Source organism: Natator depressus, chromosome 14 (assembly GCF_965152275.1).
Source record: "Natator depressus isolate rNatDep1 chromosome 14, rNatDep2.hap1, whole genome shotgun sequence".
Lineage (NCBI taxonomy): Eukaryota > Metazoa > Chordata > Testudines > Cheloniidae > Natator > Natator depressus.
In genome coordinates, this window is record NC_134247.1 from 13,692,119 (window position 1) to 13,709,332 (window position 17,214).

The 17,214-nt window shown below is 46.4% G+C and overlaps 2 protein-coding genes across 2 annotated transcripts; one reads left to right on the forward strand and one right to left on the reverse strand.

The window, feature by feature from the left end:
- Nucleotides 1-1,046: 1,046 nt before the first annotated feature.
- EME1 (essential meiotic structure-specific endonuclease 1) lies at nucleotides 1,047-10,471 on the reverse strand. Its single transcript, XM_074971577.1, has 9 exons — nucleotides 10,430-10,471; nucleotides 9,158-10,032; nucleotides 8,945-9,075; nucleotides 7,071-7,160; nucleotides 6,505-6,626; nucleotides 6,054-6,192; nucleotides 4,934-5,049; nucleotides 3,399-3,588; nucleotides 1,047-2,201 (listed from the first exon to the last, which is right to left on the reverse strand). Exons 2-9 carry the CDS (start codon nucleotides 9,990-9,992, stop codon nucleotides 2,025-2,027), a joined length of 1,800 nt encoding a protein of 599 aa, XP_074827678.1. The 5' UTR covers nucleotides 9,993-10,032; nucleotides 10,430-10,471; the 3' UTR covers nucleotides 1,047-2,024.
- Nucleotides 10,472-10,493: 22 nt separating this feature from the next.
- MRPL27 (mitochondrial ribosomal protein L27) lies at nucleotides 10,494-16,430 on the forward strand. Its single transcript, XM_074971580.1, has 4 exons — nucleotides 10,494-10,579; nucleotides 14,441-14,563; nucleotides 15,372-15,439; nucleotides 15,902-16,430. Exons 1-4 carry the CDS (start codon nucleotides 10,531-10,533, stop codon nucleotides 16,106-16,108), a joined length of 447 nt encoding a protein of 148 aa, XP_074827681.1. The 5' UTR covers nucleotides 10,494-10,530; the 3' UTR covers nucleotides 16,109-16,430.
- The last annotated feature ends 784 nt before the right edge of the window (nucleotides 16,431-17,214 follow it).

The following is a 17,214-nucleotide window of genomic DNA, read 5'->3' on the forward strand; positions in this document are numbered from 1 at the left end:
TTTGATTAGGAGCTTGCATGTGAACATATTTTACTATTACACCATAACGGGACCACTAATCTGAGCAAGCTAGTGTCAAAACAGCTGTTCCGAGGAAAGACTTGGCAGCCATGCACACTAGTTTTCCCTGAGAGCTAGCGCAGGCTCCAGAAGGCCATGCTACAGCTAGCCATCAAAATAGAACCATTCACCTCCAACCTATGTTAGGAGCAGTATTAGTCAATAGGTGACACTAGGATAGTGTTATTAAGACACCATCATATATTAGAGGCCATTCTCCATAAAGTGTCTCAAACTGGCCAGCTTTACATTAGCATCCTCTTGTTTCTGTAGGTCATCTCGTCTCCTAGGGCCTTAGCAGTATAGGATCTTGTACTGCCTTTGTGCTTAAAGTGTAACAGCCTACAACTTCTGGTGTTTTGTGCACCTGTGATTTAGCACAGCTGTTCTGTTGCTGTAGAGCAGTGTGTGGGATTACTGTACTCTCGCATTCCCAGTGTTCAATTCCCAAGAGTTAATCACAGAAAGGAAGATATGCCTTCACCTGTGTGCTGTTTAATCCAAATGGGCAAAAGATAATGGTACTGCTCCCTAGCTCCATTGTAACAGAGGGTTGGGGGGTTCAGCTAAAAGGAAGATACACTGAAGCTTGTTCCAGGGGCACACTACTTAACCCACAGAGGCAAGTTCAGACATGGAGTACCTGACACTATCACCACAATGCTGACACAAGTGCTTGCTTTTTATCTGAACAGCATATTATTCTGAGGTGCTGCAACTACTGTTTGTGAACCATCAGTACCCCCGTTCTAGGCACAGGTTGTTGCTCGTAGAGCAGTGTGTTCTACGCAACAACTGTTCTAGTGAAGTTTGTCTCATAGGAGAAAGACCTGTAGCAGTCAGCAGATGCACTGGTAACAATATTAAAATTTATATCACAGCTTAACAGTAGGACTATTCCAAAGGCATCAATGGCAATGCAAAAAAATCACTTACTAGCTGTAGAGATGATCCCAGCATGGATGTATTAGAGAAAAATGCATATTTTCTCCCCTGTAGTGTCACTAGTTCAGTAAGTTATGTGCACTGCATAGCATTTGACTCTTAGTACTCATTTCAATAATTGCTTTGTTACATAAATACTGAAAGACCTCAGCTGCCCTCACACATGCATTTGAGTGCTGATGGCTTCAGGGGAAGTTAGGTGCACATACCTAAAGGCAGATGCTCCCTGGCTTAAAGCATCTCTTGCTGCAAATAAAGCCTGTTAGAGCCCTGCTCATTCACTAATCCATAAATCAGACTTCAGGGCCCCGTAGATCAAGCTGTGGCTGGACCCTTTGAGTCAGTACAGCTCTAAACTTTGTACCTGAGTGTAGTACAAAACATCTTTCAAGGGTGGAGGTGGGAGGGGGTGGGATTCTTCTTTTCTGCACCAGAGATGAAAATTCTCTCACTCTAATAGACTACAGGGTTGTGCTGTTTCCAAGCAAGCGTTATTAGACAGCTATGAAAGAGCCAATGTCCCTCCAGTACTAGTGTTAGGTTTTGTTTTTTAAAACTCACGGGTGGGGGAAAGGACAAATAGTAGCAGCTGATTTCTTTAAAGAATGATACTGGAAAAAGCTTGGCTCATGTAGAGGAGAGCTGGCCCTGTACAGCAATCCTAATAGGTCCTAGAGCAAACCTCCTACTTCGAAGAGTAGAGAAAATTTATTCCCAGAACAGAAAATACAATTTATCACAGACAGAAAGAAACTACCACTACTGCACTTGAGGGCAGTAGCACAGCACCTTGGCTCAGGAAAACGTTGCAGTGCTTTCTGAAAACACCACCTGTAGAGCATTTCAGGCATCCTTGTGCCACAGGGCAGGTGTTCTCCATTGCAGGCTTCAGAAACAGGAGATTTCAAGTCTTTACAAGCAAGACCCATGATTCCATTTATTAGTTAATACACTTTTCTTCCTAGAAGGGAGATGAATATGTTTAACCAGGCAACCAGTAAAATCCATGTTCTCTTGGGCTAGCCAGTGACATCCAAAGAGAGATCAGGATGGTGTGAGGTCATCTGCAGGTAAATCCGTTTGGAGAGTTCTGGTCCAATCCGCCGCGACGTGGCAGTTACACCATTGCCACGGCGCACAGGTATGTCAGCGAGCATGTTCTGTTGCTCCCGCTCTGAAAGGCATCTACAATAGGCCTAAAAACAGTACAAAGGAATGGTGATTTCATCCATTGTCACGTTCCTTTGTCCTCAAAGGACAGAGGGGAAGGGCTCCTTCACTGCTTCAGCCTTTCATGTTTTACACTCCTTTCATCAGTTCTCCCACCAGACCTCACTTGGTAGCCAAGAGGCAGCACCCACTGTCAGCAGGAATTCAATACATACAGACTATGTGCACTGTTAAGGACTGTGCCATGAACAGCTGCAACAGAAAGAAATGTGCAGCCTGGATACATCTAGAACAGCCAGCGCTGCTTTACTTATGCAGGACTGGAGATTCATTTTCCCTCTCTGCAAGGGGAACACTTATTCAAGCAAGTGAGGGTATGAACTTCAGTAAGACAGATCTCCTCTCAATCGCTTCATTCTGCTCTGAATGCCAGTCTGTGACCTTCTGCCAAAGCCAATGGATGCAGAGAAGTCATTTCTTCCATCACTTGCATTCAAGTGCAGATGCTCTTATTCCAAATTAGTTTAATCCATTTTAGAAGTGGATCAAAGCATCCACACGTTGATTAATCAGGAATAGTCAGTCTGCTTTAAATTCACACCCTGCTTTATTCCAGATTAATTTTCATACACAGACGTGCCTCACGTCTGAAACATTCAGGCTCAAGATACCTCTTCCCAGAAGCACAAGGGAAGGTTCCTTATGAACTACCACTAACCATTTCAAATTTTTTTTTTTTTGGGGGGGGGGGGGGAGGGAAGAGGAGGAGTGAACAGGAAAAGACTATCAAGCAGTCCCAGTTTTTCCACAGATTACTCTGGTGTCCTATAAAAACAGCTCCCCTTCTTGTTGTCAGCATCTCCCTCACATGCAATCTAATGCTTAGAGCAGAGGAAGTAGGAGACTGGAGTTTTATTCCTGGCTCTGTCACTAACTCATTGGAGTGCTGGGGCTGGGTTACAATCTGTGCCTCACTTTTCTCTTCTGTAAAATGGGGATAAGGGCCACCTTTGGAAGTGTTTTGAGAGCCACCAATGAAAGGCACTATGGAAGTATAAAGTTTTTGCCACGAGGGGACTGGGTGTTTCAAACAAAGTATTCTAAGCTGACATGGGATCAATATCTCAGAATTAATCTCTGTGAAGTTATTTAACACAAGTAACATTCTTTGCATTAGTAGCTGTGTGTGCACAATTGTATCAAAAACCGTAGATCACCCTTACCTGATCCAGAAGCAGAGGAGAAGGGTATGCGGCTACAATGGCGCTGGCCATCTCCAGACTGACCCGGTTGAACTGTTGGATCTGCCTCTTCCAAACCTGCGAGAGTCCCTTCCCTGAGCGGTCCACCTTCACTCCCCTACACCACTCACTCTCCAGGTAGAAGGAGAAGCCGGTCTTCTCTCGCTCTTGCCTGCAGAGGGCACAGAAAGGAAGGTGAACAAAACAATCACAAAACTTATCTTTTGCATCTCTCAACAGATGATAACTGGAGAGAGAAACAATGGCCACAGAGCAGGGAAGCCTCATATCCAGCAGAGAATTAGAGAGATCAATAGTATCAAGGTAGATGAGCAAAACCTGACTTACATTCCATACAGGTGTTAGCAAGATCCTTTTATTTAGGTGGAAAATAACCAGAGAGAGTGTGGCACATTAGAAGCAGGCTGGCTATAACAAAGGGCACAGAGGCAGCTATACTACCCAGGGATTCCTCTTGGCAAGAGCAGCCTCAGGCCCCCTTTCGGCAGCACAAAAGGAACTGGGTGTAGGGCAGATGCTGGCCCAAATAATGTGTGCTTTTTATTCTTGATACGAATGGCCCAGCACTATGAGCAACCCTGCAACAAACCAATGCACATGCAATCTGGGGAAACAGAATGCAAGCTGTTGAAGAGATGTTATAAGCAGCATATAAAAGCATTTTAAAGGTGTGTGTGTTTTCACGGATGTTATTGTGAGACAGACAGTGAAGCTGTTGTGATGAGCGTGCTAGTATGGGGTTCAACTTTACACTGCTGGGGAATGACCTGTGAGAACATAATTACAACAGTGAGTCTTATGATCCTCTACTAAACAGGGATTCTGCCCCAGTGACATCTCTCAAATCACAAATATTTTCAGGTGAAGCATAAAAGCTGGTGCTGTAGTGACTGAATCCAGCTAGAGAGCACAGCCCTCCTTCTTTATATCCCCTTTCCACCTCCAAACACAGATTGAAAAGAAGATCTTTGCTTGACACCCTCTCTCAAATCAGACTCCAACACTGACGAGGAGAAACAAGCTCTAGGGGCTGTAGCCTAATGCACCACCTGTTTCAATGCAAGAGGCACTAATGTTGTTGGTTTTAAGGCACCTCATCAGTGGCTGCTCAGTACTGCCTGGTCTTTGAGGATGTCTCCTTACTGCGAAAAAAGTGTATTCTTAACTCAGGTTAAAGTAGCAACAAAGACACTGCAACTCAGCTTTTAACTCAGGTTAGCAACTCAAGTTCAACCCCAGGCTGCCCTACAGGCTTTAACTCATGCTGCTTTCCCAAGTTGAAGCAGAGCCATTGTGTCTTCACTGCTAGTTGAACCTAAGTTAGCTAACTTGAGTTAAGAACACACCCTCTTTTTTGCAGTGAAGAATGTACTATACTGTGTAGCACTGAAGTAAGGCTGTATATTCCCCTCCAATACTCATGGAAATGAGGCCTCTCCTGAGAATATCTCCAAAAGCAAGTTAGCTTATAAAATAAATCCCATATGCTCACTCACTTGAATGGTGCTTCAGCTACAGCTTTGGTGAACATACTGGCAAAGTCTCCAAGTTCCTTCCAACTCTCAAGGATTCGAACCTGGACTCCTGTGTGAAGCTGCAGATCCACCAATGCCTGTAGACATGATAGGGCCCAAAAGTGAGTGAGGTGACTCATCCCCCTCTCCCTCAGCACACACCAGCCTCAAGTCCAATCCCTACCCTTTTTGCCTAGGTCAAACATTTAGGGGATGTTTTGGGAGGAGACACGAACCCAACAAGCCTCCGAAAACAGCCACACTTGATCAAGAAACCAAACAACACATACAAGATTGTGGCGCGACGGGGCCTTCATAGCACTTAGCATCAGAGGTGGTAAGGTGTTTTTGGGACACTGCCCCAGTCCCTGCTGTAGAACAAGGAGGCTGCCTCCAGTCAGCCAGCTCGCCCACTTAGGAATGGCTAGTTTGAAGCATTAAAAGATACAGTTTGGGATGTTCTATCCATTGCCTCTCGAGTTGTTCTTTAGAAAAACTTGCTGCATGCCAATTTATTGCAATTTCAGTTGCAGCAGATTAACATCTCCATGAACAGGCCCGTTTTGCACCATTTACCCCATCCAGTGTTCACTGTCACCTACTGCACACACTCTGGTTAGGGTTATCCACTGGGCTGTGAAGAATGATTGGTGTTACATCAGAGATCTACATAAAGGGAATGACATCTGGAATCGACATGGAGGAGACACCCTGGTCTCCAGGGAGATCGGATGCACGTGCAGCATTAGGGTCCTCTAGCAACTAATCACAGATAAAGTCTCCATCTCATTCAGGCTGCCTCCCTAGCAGCAAGGAGAGTGTGAAAGAATGCGCTTAGACACAACACAGCCAAAAGAGACACAAAACCAAGTACCTGATTCTCCCTAACATCAGAATCTCTGGGCCTGTCCTGTTTCTATTAGATATGTTCAGGTCAGTTCCTCTTTGCCTATGGTAGAGAGCTGAGGCTGAAAGGTTCTACCCACAAACTCATGTATTAAAGAGTGTTGAAGTCCCCTCACCACAGAGTGGGTCTACTCAGGTAAAATGCTAAATCATTGAGAGAGCCAGGAAAGGAGAACAATGCTCCAAGTTTACCCACTTCTTCCACTTCCACCCTGGACAGCTCTGGGCCAGAATCCCCCTTTTCCTTCCGTTTTTTCCGTTTCCTTTGTCCTTCTACTTGGCTTCTATTCAGCACTGCCTGCCGCAGCTTCTTCCGGGACTGAACTTTGTGAGATCTGAGAAGAGAAAGAATAGCCCAGGAGTCCGCATCTGCTCCAGTGCCAGCAGAAGGCACTGTAGGAATGGTGCAGGAGTGCAGGCTGCTGGGGGGGCTCACAGTTACTAGCTGTCCCCAGTAGGAGACACTGTATAAAACAGTGAAGGAACTCTGGTTACAGAGGCTCTTCCGGCTGTTTTTTATGTTTCAGCCTACGCCAGTAGGAAATACAAGTAATGATGCAGAACACCTATGGCATTCTAGCTGTGACCATTGCCAGCACTTATCCTGCAAGAAACAGCATAGAAATCTCTGAAGGAAGAATTCTAACCTGAAATATTTTTCTAGTTCAACTACAGCCAGCGCTAGAGTTTTCCTAGGAGCTCTCTCCATGACACAAGCTACGAAGCTCCGTAAAGTCTCTTTCGGTCCTTCTGTGCCACCCTGGACTTCCTGCAACGAGAACCAGAAAATAGCATTTAAACCCCCTTTGAACCATACAGTCCAGGACAACACTAGCAAAGAGCAACCTCAGGCCCCAATCCTGCAACTGGAACTGTGCAGATGTAAGGGTTTGCACATGCCGATCCACTTGCAGAACTGGAGTCTCAGGTTCCAGCGCTGCAGTTAAGTCAAACCCCTCAACATGCAGAGAAATGTCTGCACTCCCAAGGCCTTCTTCCAATACAGCAGCAATGGGGCAGGCGAGGGAGAGCGGGAGGTTCCATTTCGCCAGTTCGGAAGGCTTGACAACATTGGACATTCATATTGTTTTAAAACAGGAAAATTATTTGCCTTAAGACTCCAAAACAAACCGCTGTAAAAAGAGAAATGGGTAACCCAACTGTTTGAGCAAGGCACGTTTGGACAGCACATAGAAACCACAAGCAGCCTCACCTGCCTGTAGCTGTAGATCATGGATACAAAATCCTCCAGGCGAAGCAGAACCAGGATATTGGGTTCTTCTATCCAGCTGCCTTCTTCAACCTGCCCAGAGTTGAACACATACTGAATTCAAGGTATTTATGAAAGCGATCCTATTCTGATCCTAGCTTCACATATATCCAGTGTTTTAGCCACAGATGAAACATTTCAGCCTGAGAGCTTGTTAATGACCCATCTCCCTTAAGTTGATGCTCCTGCTCATTGCCACAGTCACTAAAAGGAGGCAGAAGGGCAGAGTTACTCAGATTGCTGATGAGTTTTATAGTGCACATGCGGCATCAGTTTATTAGTAATCTGAGAGCAAGAGCATGCAAAAGGCTGGGAACAGCAAGAGACCAGTGTGGCGGTAGAGAGCAGAGAAACGTGACACCAAAGTGGAGAACATTAAGAGAGCTCAGCAGAAAGAAGGGTTTGAGGACATGGACAATTCATTGTGTTTATATAGGATTAATAGATTGTATCAATCTGCGTCACAGAGAGTCACTGGTAGGAAAGATTCAACAAAGGGAAGTGGGAGAGTGGCCTGGAGTGAGGGGAACAAGTTCCAGAGCAAAGTGAAGAACAGCTACCCTTCTGGAGAGGGATGAGAACAAGAGAGAGGAGTGAGTGATTGGGGAAGTAGATGGGCACAAGGTCAGAAGTACTGTGGAGAGAATGTCTATGGATACGTCTGAATACCAGCAAAGGAATTTGAAATTGAATTCAAAGATGGATAAGAAGTCCGCAAAGGTAGCATGGAGGATGGGGATGTAACGGTTACACTTCTGGGAGGAAAAGTAGTCTGGCTAGAGCATAGCTGAGATTTAAGAAGACCATAAGAGAGGGATTTAGAATAATCCAGAATGGGAATAAAGGTGCAGTTAAGCATTTCAGAGGAGTAAGGCCAAGACAAGGACTGGCACTATCTCAAGGGAGAGGCAAAACAGAAAGAGTTCAGATGAAAGATAACATTCCAAGATTTCTGCCCTGGCAACCAAGGCTTATGGTCCAGGTTTATTCCACGTCTCTGAAATCACTAAAGGAGTTTTAACTCAGGAGGAAGACTAATTTCTGAAGCATTCAGCAGTAGGGTCAACCAGGAGCTGACAGAACCATAGCAAGCAGTTAGACAGTGTCAAGTCAGGTGTAGAAATGGGTGTTATCTCACTAGAAATAATGCCAAAGGTTAAACCTGGGGGTGAGATCACAGAAATAAGAAACAAAGACAGGTACATCTGGGAGCAGAATTCTGTGGCACTCCAAACAGAGGAAACAAAGGGGAAATCTAAATCTTCCTTCAGAAATGATAAAGGTGGCTCAGAGGAAGATTGAGAAGAAAGTAGCCAGAGTTACTGGGACTGGAAAAGAGATGAGATGGGAAAGGTAAGTCTTGGAGTTTTTAGTTACACAGTATGGAGAAACAACAAGGAGTCCAGTGACACCTTAAAGACTAACAGATTTATTTGAGCATAAGCTTTCGTGGGTAAAAACCAGAAGTGGGGTTTTTTACCCACAAAAGCTTATGCGCAAATAAATCTGTCTTTAAGGTGCCCCCTTATTGTTATTGTTACTGTATCCTTGTTATTTTTGTGGATACAGACTAACACGGCTATCCCCTGATACCTGATAGTATGGAGAAGAAGAGCTAGTGAGAACAAGTGGGAAATGAAGTTTTGCATGCTGGGGAAAGACCAAAAATAAGTCAGTCTCATTTTAAGATTCTCTGAGTAGCTCACAGACAGACACAAGGCTACCACCAGTAACTGCAGATCACCAGGCAACACAACCCCAGGTGCTAAGCACAGAGGAAGAAAAAGGTGTAAACTTCAGACATTGTGGTCCCCTACCTGAGATGACCCAGCCCTCCTCCTCCTCCAGGTGATGCTACAGGGAACAGCCTGACTCTCAATCACACAGCCACAGTTCATGGACTGCAAAGCACTGAGGACTTGCCCACCACCTTCTACCTGTAACAGAACTGAGATGGGTGCAAAGGTCAGGGGTCCACAATGAGGGCTGTCACTTAATTCAAGGCTGAAAGAAAAGGTAAGGAATGGTACCTGGATCCAGCACCACTGTTATGTATTTCAGGCACTCTTCTGGTCGCTGGGCCTTCAGCATATTGGCAAGTGCCTTTTTCCTCTCTCGCTCCTGCTCCCGCTGCCCCTTCTGCACTTCCCGCTCTCTCCTCCTCTGCAACACAGCCTGACGAGCCCTCTCTCTCTCCTCCTGGCTGTGTTTTGACTTCTTCTGAGGAGGGGACATTTCTGAACTTGCCTCTCCCACCAGAGACCTGCTACTCCGGGCTGGAGAGTCTGACAGACAAACTAGAGGCTGGTGCAGAGGTATCCTCTTGGAATCCTGTATGGCATCATCTTGGTCACTATCTGATACTTCCCAGGATGACACAGGGGTTCTTGTCTGGGTGTCAGAAGCCTTTGGCAGCAACTCTTCTCTGCAGTCAGTAACCTCTTGTTCATAGTTTTGATGGAGCACAGTACCCCTAGCTTTACACACTGCATCACAGCTACTCAGTTGCTGGGCCTCAGAAAGCAAAATACTAGTTTTGGAGGACTTGTTGTTCACTAATTTCCCCCTTAGCCTTTCAGACAAGGGGATTATCTCCTCTTCCTCCTCACTCTCACTGCTTAGCCTTGCAATCACATCCTTACAAGAGCTGGCTCGGTCAGAATCCTGGCTGCCAGGGAACTTTTCCAACCCCGGGGAAGGAGGAGAGGACTCATCAGAGTCAGAGCTGCAGACCACCACAACTCTCTCCTCTGAGGGAGGCTGCCAGCGGCGGCTGCTGCTGCTTTTTACCGCAGGAGGCTGTTGCTTTAGGAAAGTGAAGTTTGGCAGGTCCTCGACGTCGCCCTCATCCGACTCCAAGGACATCGTGGTCAGTCAGTGCCTTCTAACGGGCAGCACGCAGCATCTAGGAACGGGAAGCAGAGCAATGAGGACCCGGCTCCAGACAGTCCCCGGGCTGTGGCGAGGACCCTGAAGGGGCTGGGTAACCTCCTGACCAGTCACAACCTAATTCCGCGGTGCGACTAGATCTCGGGCTTCAAGACCCAGAGCAATAAGCCAATTTACGGCCAGGAAGGGCCCCTCCCCCCGGCACGAGCCGCCAGGGCGGGTTCCCCGTGAGCGCAGGATACCCCCGAGGCGGGCTGGGGGGGGGGGGAGGCAGTCCGCGGAGAGGCGATGGCCGAGGGAGCCACCCGCCCGCTGAGGCGCCCTGGGGAGGGTCCGTGCCGCCGTCTCCCCGCGCGGAGAGAACCCAGGCGTCCGAGTCTTGGCCGCGGCCTTTGCTCTGGCCCCGCCCTCACATTGAAACCAGCCGCCTCCGCCTCCTCTCCGTCTTTGACCGGAAATCTTGCGCCGGAAGCGGAAGCCGCCCCCCCGGAAGCGGAAGCGGTGGTGCAGGAAGATGGCGGAGCTGGGGCGACTGCGGGGCTTGGTGGCGGTGAACAGGCTGCGTGAGTCGGCGGGGAGCGCGTCCGCACCCGGGAGGAGAGACCTGGGGGAGACGGGGCTGGGGGCAGGGCTTGGCCCTGGGAAGCGGAGAGTTAGAGGCGGAGTCCGCCTGGGGCGAGGCAGCGGCGGGGACTCAGGGGGCTGGGTGGGCCTCGCCCACCCTGATCTAAGTGCAGCCCGGGCGGGGGTAGGAAATCGCCCTTTCCCCGGGCGCGCCCGCCGCACTTGTGTGTGTGGAAGGCCGTGAGCCCCCGAGCCCGCTAACTAGCCTGTGGGCTCGTAGTACCAGGAGGGGGCAGGGGGGCTGCTGTGGCGCCATCTCTTTGTGTCACAGGTGTGTAGTGGTTACAGCCTAACGGGAGGCTGCCTAGGCTTCAGAAGTGATGTTGGGGCCAATGAAAGTCGAAAACGTGGATGATCTCAGGAAGGGTGGCACAGAGAGGTAGTTGTGGACTGGGTACCTGCTGTGATCTAGCGACAAGGTTGTACATGTGCCCATAGGTGCCAGATACCTTTGTAAAGCACTTTTGAGGTCAGTGGATAAAAAGCACTGTAAAAGAGCTAGGTATTATTAACAGCCATTGCCCCCCTTACTTCCCTCCCTCTTTAGTTACCCCTTTTTTGCCCATTGAGCACTCTGTCTAGAGTTCTGCATCATGCCCTGATCCCTAGCAGAGCATCTGAAGTTAGAGTAGTCTGATGAGCTAATAGGACTAATAAAAGTATACCGTTCTGCCAGGTATGGGACATTAAAATCTCTATGCCATGCACATCTGCCCATGCCAGTTATAGGTTGGGCTAGTTCTGCTGCCAGTGGCATCATTAGAACTAGTGAAGTCACTGAAGTTACTCTGGTTCTTACATCTGTCCACCTGAGAGTAGAGCTGGTCCAACGTATATAAGATCTGACATGGGAGGAAGTAGGCATATGTTACATGTTACCTGGTTGCATACTGACTTCAGTGGAGTTACTTTGGTTTTACACTCATTGGCATCTTGAATAGTGTGTAGTAGGGAATCCTTCTGCACCAGGTCAGGTTTATTTTTTTTACTGTTAACTGATGAATTGGAATGGGTTCAGGTGCCTTTAACATAGCAGCCTTTGTGCCCCAAAAGGAAAATCCGAGTCCTCATTTAAAAAAGTCTGTTGCCCCTTTCCCTCCTTGCCATCCACAGCATGCCCACTTCCTAATCTCCATTTCTCTTTGAAACTGGTTGTGGGCTAGGAGGTCAGATGGGGCCATTGGTTCTTTAAATGGATGGTCTCCCCTGCTTAACATGCGGGGCAAGTCAGGTGGAGGAGTTGGTCAGCTGGGGTTAGGAAGCTTTGGCTATAGGAAGACTGGATCAGGGAGTGGCTGCTAGTCTCCCTCTCAAATGTGAGCTCCCTGTTCAGATTCAAAGCTGGATCTGAGGAGGTAGGGACCATAGGGCTGCAGCAGCTGCAGGGCTTCCTTTTGATAGAGCAGCAGCATGAACGTCACCACCGCCTCTTTTGCGCTGCTGGAGTGGCCAACAGGGGATTGTATGTGTCCCCCATGACCACTGGCTGGTGGACACAGGAGGGAAGTTCCTTTTGTAGCAGGGACCACAGGATTTAGGGGGCTGGGGGCTCAGTGGTACAACAACTGCTTTAGTATGCAGCAACCAGCTTGGCCTTAGGCTGGAGGCTGATCTTAACATTTTTGAGCAGGCCTCTAAAACCAATTTCACTGCAGGGCCCCATTCCCCCTCCTCCCCCCCACCACAGCAAAAAGAATAAAGCCCCTGTAAACTTTCAACTCACCATCTTATAGCCAGAGGCAATAGGACACCCATCTCTATTGCAGTTTGAGGAACAGCCGCCTGGTAGAGAAGCCACCTAGGGGAGAGTCCGTCAAATATTATGGAAAGGGAACTGTACTGGGTTGATAGGCGCTGGGCTGAAGTGGAAGAAAACAGGGACTTGGAGGAAGGAGATGGTGTATTGGACTGGAAATTTTTTTGAAGTAGGGGGCCTGGCATTGTTTCACCCAGGAGATTTCACATACATTTCCAACCACCACATCACGTGGTTGAGTCTCAGAATTTTTCGTAAGAGGCCATGGTACCTTCGCTGCTGTTACTATCAGGGCAGACCAAGCCTGGGGCAAATGAGATGGCTGGATGTCAGACCAATGACTTGTAGCTTCATTTTCTGTGTGTCTCTGATGTGCACTGACTGCTGTTTGGGTTTCACATGGAGTTTAAGAGGCTGGTTTTGACCAAAATGAAGCAAACTAAACCTAAATAACTTGGGGATCTGCTCATTTGTGAGACTGCCACTCTCTCTGTGCTGTGCTGCTGCATTTACAGTCAGCAGTGGTGCTCAAGCTTAAAATCCTCTCCTAATAAAAAACAGAGAGCTGCTGACAGGGCATTCTCCAGGAGGGGCTCAAAACTTCTGAATTCTGTCACCAGTTCATAGTGAGTTTGAGCAAATCCCTTAAGCTTTGTGTCTTAGTTTACCCATCTATAAAATGTAAATACTTTCCTACTACACTTGATGTGATGTGGTTTTAACTGATATTTGTAAAGTGCTTTGATGTCCTCACATGAGATACTGTACCTGTGCACAGTATTATTTAAAATATAAAATAATTACATTGGAGATCAAACAAAGGTAGTTAGTTTCATAGATAAGGATTAAATTTAATCCCAATCTAGTAAAAATACTCTGCCAGGAGCTCTATAATCCCATTATTTTCTTTCCCCATTCCGCTGCTATTTCTCTAAGTCACAGCCCCTTTCTTTTACATAATGTATTCTAAACAAATGTAATACATTGTTCTTTATAAAGACATCCTCTCCCCCCTCCCCCCCCAATCTTTGTGATTTGCAAAGTATGTGTTATAATGTGCTATTGCTATTTTTGAATAAGGAAATGAGACACTTGTGCCAACCACAGTTTAGTAACACACTACTTAGACATCTGAATAGAAGGATTTAGAGTAAAGGGAAACTGGCTGTTGATTGTATGAAAAAGAACTAATTATATCCAGGACACTTCTTATGAAGTAGAATTCACAAAAGGGTCAGACTTCCTTGATTTTAAACATTTGAATTGTATTTATTGACAATGGATTTTGTGTATTTGGTTTTTAATGGAAGAACTTTGTGATGTGAAAAGGTGACATGTTCCAAGAAGGAGAAAGACGAATCACTTACTGTAACAACTTTATTTTTTAAACCCAGGCCTTGGCTACTAGGGCATGTGCTTAAATTTATCCCGATTCAGGACAGCAATTAAATACTGTCCTGTATCGGGGTCTTGATCATGAAACTGTGCATTTTTACAGACACTAACTAAACCTCACAATTTGAGATTAAGTATTAATACCCATTTCACAGATGGGAAAACTGGGCCATACAATATTTGTGACTTGTCTCAAGTTCACTGAGTGAGTTAGTGGAAGATAAACTCCAACTGTCCTGAATTTCAGTGCTGTGCTCGTATCAGTTGGCTACACTGACTGTTGTCTGTAACTGTTTCTGTAGCTCAGGATTTAAAGAGCATGGCCACAACTAATAGCAGAATGTTTGCATTTAGATGCACTACTTAGAGTTCTGCTACTCCATTTAGGTAGCGGGATGCTTTCTGAAGTGTGACTTGGTTGTGTGCAGGAGAGATACAGTGAGTTAAATATGAATTATCGTTGTTATACATTTATTCCAAGGGCTTTTTTCTGTCTTTGGCTTTAACATTTGTTTTGAAATGACACGACTGAGCTTCGAATTAATTTGTCCTTATTTAAAAGGAAATGTAAATATTTGCCCATTTTGAATTCATTGTTGTAGATATTACTTTTTTAAAACTTTTTTTATTTTTCTTCCTTCGAATACAGTTCTGGCTGTTCCGCAGGTGACTGCGGTTGTGGTGCGATGTGCATCCAAGAAGAGTGGGGGCAGCTCAAAAAATCTTGGTGGCCACAGTCCCGGGAAACACTATGGCTATAAGAAAACAGAAGGTCGGTCAGTCGGTCTGTCCCGCTGCTTTATACGCTCTGCAACGTGCCCTCCCCTGTTGCCTGGTTATCAGGGACTGTTACATGTGAAACTGCGTGTGTTTCAGAGTTCAGATGGGAGGGGTTGTTTGTGACTCTTTGCAAAAGAAAGAAACCTGAAGGTTTAACCACCATTGGCTACAACAACACTGCATACATAACCACCATTGTGAGAGTAGCCAGCAGGAGGCTAGAGTAACACAAGCTTGTTTCCAGATCTGCCTACGTGCGGGAAATTGAAATTACCAGTAAGAAACGTGCCTTGGTTCTAATTTAACTCGTCTCTGGGGAATCTGGGAGGAGGAACACCCTAGGGGGCACCTGATAAGTTAAGTGCCCTTTCCCCTCACACTGTGCTCAGAAGCTGGGCATTTCAAGTATTGATAAAGAGGAGAATTATGAGGCTTAGTAGAAGCCAAAGTACAGATGCCTGTAACTGAGTGCCTAACAATTAGGGTGGGTTTGCTGATGGAAAAAACTGATGTAAAAGGCAATAAAAAAAAATGCCTGCAGCAAACAGAAAATGCCTTGTGCCCTCAAACTAATCTTTTCAAAGGCTAAAACTGCTTTTTGCCATTGCTTATCAACTGCCCTGTATTCCCTGGTAGGAGTGTTCTTACTTCAAATGTTTTTAGAGTTTGGGATAATTCCTCCTTAGGAAACATCCCAACCAATGCTGGCTTTGTGAGCCCTTGAGCAGTTCTCATTCTGCCAGCACTCAGGCTATAGAGATGCTTCTTTTGTAATCTGAATCCATATCTCTCTGCTGCAGGTTCCTTTGTTCATGCAGGCAATACATTAGCCACCCAACGGATGATACGCTGGCATCCAGGGGCTCATGTGAGTTACTTTTTCATCTATTATAGCTCTCCACAGCGAAGTGCAGAATCCAGCCTTAGCTCTAGCAAGGCTCTTCCCTGTTTCCTAAGGTGCATTCAATAGAATCCTGAAATCATTGTTTCATTACCAAACACTTTCTACAGTTCATTCAAAACCATGTCAGTGCATGAGCCAGATTTAGTAAACAACTGGAGAATTTTGACTATTACTATTGAAAGTTTTGCACATGAAGTTAAGGGAATCAGTTCTCATGCTTCAGGATTAGAATAATCCTCCCCACCCCCACAGTGTGCAGAATTGTCTGCAGTTCCCTGAGTGTGTTGTGTGTATTGCCTTCCTTTGAAACATCAGGTACTGGCCATTGCTGAAGCCAGGCCATCAGACTAGTGACTTGGTTAAATGATACATAGTGACCTAAACACCACCTTCTCTTTCTAACAATATACTGTTCATCTCGTCCAGGTGGGGATGGGTTGTAACAAGACTCTCTATGCTCTGGAGGATGGGATTGTGCGATTCACCAAGGAGGTCTATGTGCCACCACCCCGCAGCCAAGAGAGCAGGGAAGTGATCTGTCGTCTACCAAAAGGAGTGGTGCTTTACAAAACCTTCATCAACGTTGTCCCCACCAAAGAAGTGGGGAGCTTCAAGCTAGTCACCATGCTTTGAGGCTCTGCTGCCTCATGCAGTAATGACTGATCACCTTGACAGATGTGGTACTCAATCAAAAAGATGTCTGGAGGACTCCTCTAGCTCTGAAATGACTTGCTGGTGACTCCAGTTTCCTGCTCCTGGAACTCACTGGGTGTAAATTTGAGAGTTATAAGGTAACCCAGACTACCTTGAAGTTTTTTGTAGAAATATATATCCAATAAATGTTTTGGGATTCTCTAACAGCATGAGGGTGTTCGTGGAATAAATGTAAAACAAAAAGGGCTCAGCAAAGCTGCCTTTCCCTTCTGGACAGCTGTGCTCCAATCCAGCCAGATATACTGCAATTTCTGCACAGGAATTATCCACTTCTAGGTACGGCCATTTTGATTCTCAGCATTCCTTGGAACGGCTCCTGTCCTAACAGCACCTGATGTACACTGGGAATTCCGGAAAGGGAATTGTGGGGTGCGGGAGGGAGTCAGTCCAAGACTGGGAACCTGAGTTCTAATCCCAGCTTTGGCACCAACTCACTCTGCAGCATTGGGCCTCAACTTCTTCCCCAGTTTCCTCATTGGTAAAACCGGGATGATGATAATCACATCTTCAGACATTTACAAACATGAATTCTCATAACGCGTGTGAAATAGGAAAGCAGCTATTCCCATGAGACATGGGGAAACTGAGGCTCAAGATTGCTGAAGGCTCCAGCATCAGGATCATTACTCAGGAGTTACTGAGTCAGTCTAACGATGATGCCTTTTGGTGTGTGCTAACTATAAGCATTGTTTCTAATAGGCGGGAGCAAATTGTGGTGGGGATTAGAGGCTATATTGAATCCTTGTTGTCTCTCCCCCTCCTCTTAATGAAAGAATTTGCAGCATATTGGTAACAGTTATAAATCTGCATGCAAGGAGTTACTGGGTTCCCAACACTGCAGTTTATTGGCATGAACAAGTACCAGAAGGAGCTGTCTCCACTGTTTGTGGTTATCATCTGAGGGGAAAGTCTAGGGAGACAAACAACCAGCTCTGCTCACACGGTGAGCTCTGGTTGTACTGCGTGAAGCCTGCCTCTTTGCCAGAAGTTTTGTTGTAAAACTCCTGTCCTCTAGGTAGCAGAGG